General features: G+C 42.7%; 1 protein-coding gene across 2 annotated transcripts in view; it reads right to left on the bottom strand.

The window, feature by feature from the left end:
* Positions 1 to 4,460: 4,460 nt before the first annotated feature.
* Positions 4,461 to 9,876, bottom strand: part of atrx (ATRX chromatin remodeler) — a 39,594-nt gene continuing 34,178 nt past the window's right edge. For both annotated transcript variants that reach the window (XM_083980156.1, XM_083980157.1), the window contains exons 31-34: positions 8,021 to 8,134; positions 7,285 to 7,380; positions 7,057 to 7,185; positions 4,461 to 6,105 (exon numbers count right to left, since the gene is read on the bottom strand). In XM_083980156.1, coding sequence (XP_083836282.1) covers positions 5,881 to 6,105; positions 7,057 to 7,185; positions 7,285 to 7,380; positions 8,021 to 8,134 — 564 coding nt within the window. In that variant the 3' untranslated portion in view covers positions 4,461 to 5,880. The remainder of the gene's footprint in view (positions 6,106 to 7,056; positions 7,186 to 7,284; positions 7,381 to 8,020; positions 8,135 to 9,876) is intronic.

Below are 9,876 nucleotides of genomic sequence, written 5' to 3'. Positions count from 1 at the left end.
CCAGGGCTTACACCTGGAGAGCAAGGATGAAGAGAAACCAAAGAAGAGGAGAGGGAGGGGGATGTTGTGGAGATTTTGGACCTGGTACAGAACTGTTAACCCTCAGCTCCCCCCTGAGGTCACTGTGTTTGCACCTCAGCCCCACGACCAAGCACATACAGCACTGACATAAACATTGTGCATGTTCCTGGATATTGCTTCTTTGCTTTCTGTATCGGACCTTGTGACCTCAGAGAGGAAGAGAAGTTGTCTTGTAAAACCACTATGGACGTGGACAAAGGAGGCCCACATGACTGCCCAGCTGTCGGGGGCGATCGGGACAATCCCATCAGGTGCCATGTTTCCTCAATAACCACTTTTTTTTTCTTTTAGAGGTGAACGCGTAGACGCTGAAGTGACATGTGACGACCAACAGAGTCGTGGTAGTTTCGAATAGCACTAAGCTGGTGGAGAGGACAAAAAAATGAATAGTTGACCATGAGGACACAAGAGAAGAGACTTTTAGAAGCTCCAAAAGGAAACAGAAAGCACTGCAGATGTCACATGGTGCATTTGTCATGCGCTGCACACAGTCATGGTTAATGCTGAATGTGAGAGGACACATTCCACATACACGGAGATAGATGGAGAGAAGGTGAGATGGCAGAAATACGCAAACTGTGCGCTACATGCAGGTTAAATGGCAGATTTGGATAGTCAGGTACTAAAAGGTCTGTAAGAAGACTGTGTGAGGCAAAAGGAGAATTAACAGTTACATAGATGAGCTGGAGTTTATTATGTTGCCTTAAAAATCAAAGAAGAAAGTGGGGATTTAAAATCTTTACTATGAATGTGGGATAGATGAAAGAGCACTTACTGCACATCCCCAGTCCCAGCTGTAGGTTCACTTGGTCTCCATGTAATCACCAGTCTAATGATCAAATCCAAATCAAATATCAAGCAGCATCCTGTAGGAGTTGTATGCTAAATAAGTGATTAAGCTGGGGACACAAGCACTTCTCTGACTGTGGTTGTAAAGATTAAGAGATGTTTTTTTTGTTTGTTTTTTTAAAGGACGGTGACTTGTAATGTTCAGAGTGTCAGGAACATTATTAAAAATGCAAGCAGCTGAGGTGTACATATGGGTGATCCTATTTATGAGATGTACAATATATTTATTTTCTACATATAAAGTATAAATATAAATCTATATATTTATTTATTGCAAAGACTTTATTTTGTAATGAACTTGAAGTTATCTGGACTGTAGATTCTACTGAAATTACACCCAAAAAAAAGAGAAAAAAAAAGATGAAGAACTGCTATGAACATGACAATAAAATTGTCCTGCTATCGAGAACTCATTGTGACAGACTATTTTTGCTTGGATTAAAATCTGATGTACCAATTAAAACCAGATATAGATATCTATGTGAATGTTGCATTTCTTTCTTTTTGGTTGAAACTGTGCTGACAGTGTGAAACTATGAATAATATTGGCCAGCCACCCAACCACTTTGGTCCAGATTGAAATAATCAACAATTTATAGATGAATTGTATGAAAAATATGTACAAACATTTTATTTTAGGTCCTCAGAGGATGAATCCTGCTGATTTTTGGAGATCCATTGACTGTTCATCTAGTAACACCATTAAATCAATAGACCTTTGTTTAAAAAGTAGCTGTCCTTAGTCTGATCAAAGACTATTTTTGCTTTGGCGATGCAAGTTAGCACTACTGAAAAATACAATTTTCACTAAAATACATCAAATGTAATGGCCTTTAAAAGCAGTGACGTTGTGGCATTTTATCCTGCTGTACAAAAGACAGAGGACATTGAGTAAAAAGATACAGCAGCATTTTTTTCCCAAAAGGAGAACACCCATACAATCCAGTGCCAATTTGCCCTCATAAACCCTTTACCAAATAATGTGCACAAGCCTCCTCTGTCTCCATAAGGTCTTAGTCAGCCTACATCCACCGTACAAAATCAGATTCCTTATGCAACTGGATCCCGACTCCTAATTGGCTTTACACATCAGCATGGATTAAGGGCAGTGATTGGTTGTTCACTGCAGGGCCTCACAGACTTCACTATAGTGTAGTCTGACTGCAGCCGGTCTTTTCAATGGACAGAAACAGCTGCCTGCTGCACAGAGAACTAGCAGGGATGTGCTGCAAACCTGGAGTGGTGGTAATCTGGGGCTAAGAGGGGATGGGATCAACATTTCAACATCTGCAATAGTTGTAATGTTTCTCCACTGGCAGATATCTGTAAGCTGTGAGAGCAAACTCCCCTGGGGGGGAGTGAATGGAAAAGCCAAAGACATGCAGGGGGAAAACCCTAGCAGACTGAGAAATGAAAACAATACCGGGAGAGGGAAAAATAGATGAAAGATTGAAGGGAGAAGAGAGAGGGACAAAAGGCACTTAGTGCTGTGGGTGTGAAATACAGGGACAGTGCATCACCATGGATCAGCTTCCCAACTGTTAAGGAGTTATTTTGTACATGGATGACCAGAGATGGATGCCACCCTCGTAGCATGTCTTAAATATCAAGCTGGGACCAGGAGACAGTTAGCTTAGCATAAATACTGAGAGCTGGGGGGGAAAGCTAGCCTGGCTCTGATCAAAGGCAACATAAACATACCTACCTGCACCTTAAAGCTCTCTATAACTTGTTTAACCTTGCAGATAAGCCCAAGTATAAAAACAAAGTTGTGCTTTTACAGGGGGTTATGTAGTCCTTAGGCAGGTTCAGTGGCTTTGCACAGTCTCTTCTGGATGTCTGACAAACCACCAGGGAGATTTTGTTACCTTCACCCCCCCGGCTAAAGCCATTTCCTTCTGATTCTTGTCTTGATGCTAAGCTAGGCTAGCCAGCTGTTGGTTTAGCATGCAGACATGAGTAGCATAAATCCTCTTATACAACACTTAGTGAGCAAATAGACATCAAACCTTTCCTTAATTTTACATGAACCTTTAGTTTCCTGCATGTTTAAAGCCCAACTTATACTGCAGGGCTTAAAGTAAAAAAAAATCCTGAGCCTTTTGGAGTGTGGTGCAGTGGATCCGACGCATACGCATTATAGGCAATTTAGCAAACAACTTTTTGGCATTGTGCTTGGTAATGTACACAGGGTTCATACACATTTTAACAAATTTCCATGACTTTCCCATGACTTGGCAACAAGTTTCCATGACATTACAAGACCTCTAAAACATCAATATATGCATGAAATGTATGAAAACTATGTAAAAAAAAAGAAAAAAAAAAGTGGAAATGTCAAAAAATAGATCTAATGACAATGGGCTTTATGCACAGCTCCACTACTTCCTGAGCTCAAGCCAGCTTCATTATTACATACAGACAAACTGATTAATCCAGGTGTGTCTGACCTCACAACCATGGTCATTCCCCCCCAGAAAAAAAAATGAAATGTGAAAATTTTAACACATTGAAGCATTCTGGTGTACTCTGAGAAGAACATGAAGGGAACATTTGTTTCAGATTTTAAAAAAAGCACATTGAGTACTGACTGAGGTTCCTATAGCTTGATTGTAAGGCAACAAAGCAAGAATGGCTGGAGTGTATGAAACTGAACTCAACTGGTCTAGTGGGGAGCAAAAACAAATCTCATATTTTAAATCTAGGGGTCTGGACCAGCCATTCAAGGGCCCGCTTCCTCTGCTATGGGGCGTGGGGGGCACGTCCGTGCAGCGTTGCGCTGCGGACATGCACGGGGGGGGAAAAAAGAAACCGAATGCGCGCCGTTACGTCCGCTCGGACCACCAGGTTCGTTTGTGCCGACGTCAACAGCAGCAAGAGACCCGACGCTACCTGGCGTATCACTGCCTCCAGCGAGTGACTCAGTCACGTCACCAGGCTCATACAGTACGCGCAGGCAGGCCAGGGTTGTCTTGCACGACACATTTAGCTTCGTCTTTGTCCTCCGTCTTCTCCAGCCATGAACTTCTCTGTGTGCATCCAAATATTGTGTGTGTTTTTGTTTTTTCTGAAATTTTCAAACGCCGGAGATCCGGCACGGGGCCGGAATACTTTAAGCCCTGATACTGTAAATCAGATGGTGCAATGTATCAGTAATGGTATGCATAGCTGGGTCAAAGCTGGCAAGGGAGCTTTACCATTCCTCATAGGCCTCCACTCATGTTCCCCCCTCAACTGTACAAAAGTGAAACATAATAAAAAAAGGCACAAAATTATCACAACAAATGGCCAATATTTTGTTATTGATATGCAAGAGTCTCTGAACCTCAAGTATTCACCATTAGCCGGGCTTCAGACACATTATCATGCAGGTGTGTAATAAAAAGTTTGTGGAGGACCTACAATACTGAATAAGAATGACCAGATCTCCAACCAACATTCCCCACCATAAATTCAGTCAGTGCAAAGGAATGCAGACTGCGTGAAAACAAATAACTCAGGCACAGGAATTGCTCATCCTTTTGGTCACTTTATTAAATGTTATATTAAATACTTATCAAGATAATAGCAGATCAGATTCATGGCAAATCAGGTTGATGTATTTACTAACATAAGAACATTCTTAGAGGAGGGCAAAAAAGTTTCTCTACACTTATGAAATACACCTTGTGCAAACACAGGAGCCAACTAGAGACAACAGGCGTCTCTCCATGAGAAATGTACATATTCCTCATGTTTAACAGCTACACCAGTTTAAGCATTTAGAAGCAAGAATGTGCCAAAGTAGAGTACAGGTAGTCTGGGTGCCTGCCTGGTGAGACTACAGTGTCCAGGAGGGTGATTTCTCACAAAGCAGAAGATACAAATCAGCCAGATATAATAAAAAATTTCCAGTCTTTACTTCCTGCGACCAAGTCCAAGCCTGAAACATGCATCGCAAACTGTGACGGACAAGTAAAGGGAAACGTTTTGGGCCCTGTGGTACGTGGCTGAAGTGGTTTTTGCTTTGTGAGACCCAGACAGTCACCCAAGCTCGGGATCAACACAAGTGGAACATAAACGATGAACAGGACGCACAGTGCTATGCTAGACGACACATGACGAGGAGAATGATGTTACAAAAAGGTCATAGGAACGGGCAGGCAGTTTTGAACAACACAAGCATTCCAATACCATGTTCAGTGACAACTAATGTAAACACTTAAAAGCATAATAGAAAAGGTTCTCAACAAATCTCAAATCTCAGAACTTTACAGAGCTTTTTTTTGTTTTTTAGGAAATTAATATAAGGCCATAATTTTTTTTAAATGTTTTTTTTTAGGTTTTTGTCAACTTATCAGTTTCTTCTATCTCCCAAAAGAGCAGGACTTAGCAGAATCAACAGCTGTTAGTGATATTGGTGGAGGAATCTACTGGTGCTAATAATCGTATAGAGCTTTACATCAGAGTCCTGTCACCAACGACACTGGTCCCACTCAGGTTTAGTTAGGCATTTTAAAACTGTATAAAAAACTGAGTTTAAATAATAAGGAAACCCTCTTAAGGGGAAACAATACAATGCTCAAAAGCATTGAGGGTAAAACTTGTTTTTAAATACATGAAAAATGAAGATATAGAACTTGAATAACATTAAGGCGGTATATACATTTTTCCCCCCCGTTGAACTTCCTAACAGATCTTTCATACAGTCATTTATACATTTTATTCCACCTCCTCTCAGTGAACTATAGAATAAAAGATTGAGAGTCTATCCCACTTTAGGCCCAAGTGGACAACCACCTAGCCTCAAAACTACTCCACCCTCTGCTTAGTGCGCTGGTTTGCTTTGAGCTCCCAGCGGCCTCACAGTGCGTTGTTGCAGGGCCACCCTTGGACTGGGCCACTGAGAGCCGGCTAACTGAGTGGGAAGGGGGTGGGGAGGGTTGGGATCTGAGGAAGAGCCCCTCTGGCCTACAGGCCCTTTGAGGGCCCAGGGTTTTTGCCCATGTTTTGATGGGTGTTAAGGCCGTGGAGCTGTTGGTAAATCCCCAGCAGATCCATCTGGCTGAGCCCGCCGGCTCCCATCATGCCGTTCTGCATGGCCAACTGATTCAGGTAGGTGGCCTGGTTGGCCATCGCCAGCTGCTGCTCTTGTACCTTCCTGTTGGTGATCAACTTCTGCACGAACATCATCAGCTGGGTAAACACAAACAGAGTTCAAGTAAATACAACTGACTGTAAAAACAGTGCTGTAATAAAGTGACCACCTCACATTTAAAAAACAGACTATATAAACAGCATACACTGGAAAATAAACAAAATTGACAATGACAAAATTATCCCTTACAGCCCTTACATTAAATCACCTATCTTTAATGTAAGGGCTTATTTTATTATGAATCTGACAGGCTACTAATGTTATGTATGCTGAAAAATAATACTCATCTCTTGCTCTCCTCTCAAAGACGGCCTCTTTTCCCTAGCCACAACCTGGTCCACACTGTCCTCTCTCTCTTCTTCTTCTTCTGATTGTTCTCGATACACATATATGCCTCTATTGTGAGAGCTGGACTCTTGCTTTGCTTCACTATAGCGACGCAGAAGGACAACGCGGGACGCAGATGGACAACGCACACTGATGATGTTTTATCTTGGATGCTGACATGCATCCTAATTTATCAGTCATGTGTTAATCATTGCACAACACTGAGGTCCATGTATGCAGACTGTACAGTTTGTTAGATCCATGATGCACAGTTTGGTCAACAATCAAGTTAAGACTGACCAAATCTCACAGTCTGTAGGGACCTTTACAGCCTGCAGGGGACTGAGACAAATACAGGAAAAAAAGACAATGTGCAAGGATCTATAATTTAGTAATATAAAACTGTCCTGTTTAAGCCAGAAGACTGTACAACAGTCAGATCATACAACTTTCTAAACGTATTTGACTGTTCTTGAGAAATGAACAAACAAATGCTTCAAATTGCTTGATCATGATACTGACATGAGCACTGACCTGTCAATTTACGTTTTTGTCAGTATGTCCCAGTTATAAATACTACAGTTTGATTTTCAAAATGAATCAAAGCCTAGTTTGCTGGTAAAACAGTGACAGCAGATATTTCTTCAATAAGCACTTCTTACCGACTGCTGCCTTGTCATAACGTCCCTGTAAATGTTTTCCCTGCGCTTGATCTCCATCTCCACACTGGCCTGTCGTCCCAGAGCCATCGACTGGACCTGAGTCTCTGTGAGTGCCGGATTCTCTTTCCACTGTGGAGAAATGACAACTCTTAAACCAGTGACAGAGACAGGACTTCCTTGAAAGATTCTTGCTCCAACAATATCACCAGACTGATTTAGAAGCCTTACCACTCTGGCGATTGTGTCCTCCAGTGACTCCCGTGATAAAGTCTTAAGTGCATTTGTTGCTTCCATCACTTTCTGTCGTCCCTGGTTTATGAGCTCCTGCAGATGAATGAAGAGGATGGAAAATATGAAGTGAAAAACATTTTCACCCCGAGCAATGGATCCATAACTGTGGGGATTCACAACAAATGCCAATGCCTCTATGGCACATGAATCATCTTTAAACATGTATTGATGTTTTTGTGATTAACATCGACTCAAATGGGTTATGTCAGAACGCATCATTTGTCATCACACTGAAGGGTTTTAGCTCATTGTTTGGTCCATACAGCCATAAAGGCAGCAGAAGCCATAACTGATATCAGAAGGAAGGAGGAAATATTCAGTATACAAGTTTACGAGAGTCTGTCTTGGTACAAAGAGAGAGCTGCAACATCATTCCTTTAATGCCATCATTTTCTATTTTCTTTTATACTCATCTGACTTTCTTACTGAAAAATATGAATCGCCTCTCAGGCATTAAGTCCTCTCTCACAGTCAGATGTGCCACCATGTATAAATAGCTGCTGCCCCAGACATGCAGTATTACAAACTGTTGGGTGGAGGAGCCGGGCTCATTGGCTACTAGACTGTTGTCACAATTAGCAGTGGGGTCTGAGGAATGTGGGGCGCCATGCCGTGGGGGAAGGAGACAGAGGAGCGTGAGGCTGGAGAGGGGCATGTGGAGCTCATTACTTACCTCCAGCTGCTGGTTGGTCATGGAGGCCAGAGCGGCCATGTTGAAGTTTAAGTAGTTTGAGGTGCCCATGTCCATGTGGTATTGTGACTGGTAGTTGGTCCTCATGGACATACCCTGACAGATGAAAGACACAAGACAAGAGTGAGACGAGAAGCCAAAGGCCACCCGGCATCCGACAGAAGACACGGATTAATACAGATCATTAAGGCAGGTGTTAAGAGTCACCCAAGGCATGATGGGAGAGAGAGACTGTGTTACTGTGGTCAACCAGAGATGATGATTCATGTCACCTGTCTACATCATTCACACAGTGAATGGTCCGGCTCTGCACTAATATTCAGTCAGTTTACTTTGTAAAGCTTTCAACTCTTCACCTGCTCAGCATGTTTTACACTGAAATAACTACTTTTTAGACATCAGCCTGCTCAGAAGTAGTTATCAGCCTGCTCAATGTGCATTAAGTGCTTGAGAAAGAGAAAAAGAGAGTAGTGACCTGAGGTAAACAATCCTGTCCCAGTAAAGGCCAGCAGGATGCCAATGTTTGTGTGTAATTGAGCTGCTGCAGATGGTTTTCCCGTGCCCTGTAATCTGGCCATCCGGTCTGAGTGTGTGTGAGTATGTGAGTGCATGTGTGTGTGTGTGTGTGTGTGTGCGTGTGTGTGTTGTGGGGGCCAGTAGTGGTCTTTGGACCTGGTCAGAGACAGGTGTGCAGGCCTAAACAGTAGAAAACCTCAAAACAACCACAAAACCACAACACACATGAACGCCTAAGCACACACGCACATACCCACACACAAACACACACTTTTGGATTTGCCATTAACAAGCAGCCAGTCTCGGACTCTGCCAGCACCCTCAGATGCTCCACAGACCTCAAACATCTTCAGACAGACAGACAAAAAAATCTAGACTTGACTTCATTTCCAAAACTCAACGTCTGAAATCTAAATTTATGACATGAGCCTTGCTAAGCTTTGACTGAGCTGAAGTCATCCCAGTGAGGCAGAGTGCTCCTGGGTTCAGTTTAATTTTGGGCACCTGATCATGTTCTCACAGTTTTTCCCATTTCCTGAGTTGCAAATCTGATATTCATGCACTTATCCATCTCTGGTCACCACCGGCCAACCCTTAAGTTGTGAAGACATTAGCAGAGGCCAGGTTACGTTCCAGTTGTTTCTCCTACAAATCTTATAGTATACAGCGCGATACTGAACAGCCTCTACTTTTGTATCTTTCGTGTGCGACGGATTGCAGTGATGCGAACGCAATTGAAATCCTCGCATTCAACCTCAGCGCCACTGTTTCCCCTGCGACTGGGAACCCTCTGTTCTCTTGAAAAGAAGAGGAGCTCGGAGGGAAAAGCCGCTTAAGGCACACAGAGGGCAGAGGAGGGAGTGTGTGTTGGACAAATAATCATTAGAGTGAATTAGAATCTAGGATTACACAGGGGGGAAAGAAGACCTGCTCCTGCTCTCTTACATCAAGACCCCCCCTCCCTCCAAACGTCTCCAAATAAACCCCACTAATTGCCCATTGATTTGTCCCACAAGAAAGGAGAGGGAGGAGGAGAGGACAGTGGGGGAGGAGAAGAGAGAGAAATGAAAAGTGTACCAGACAGAGGAGGACTCTCTAACCTAGAAGGAAAATCAAAAAATTGTAATGCCAATATGATTTGAGATGAATAAACAAATATTAAGTTTGCTGAGTGAAGCTGAATGAAAAAAACAAAAAGGTCATTCAGCTTCATCTCCTCTGTCTTCCTCCCTCTGCTGCAGATAACGCTGCTAAGTGGAGGTTTGTCTTAGATTATAGTTACTAGTTCACAAAGGTTTGTGGCAAATGAAGCTCAAGGCTAC

The sequence above is a fragment of the Trachurus trachurus genome (assembly GCF_905171665.1).
Source record: "Trachurus trachurus genome assembly, chromosome: 10".
NCBI lineage: Eukaryota > Metazoa > Chordata > Actinopteri > Carangiformes > Carangidae > Trachurus > Trachurus trachurus.
This window is presented reverse-complemented; position numbering and strand designations above follow the sequence as displayed.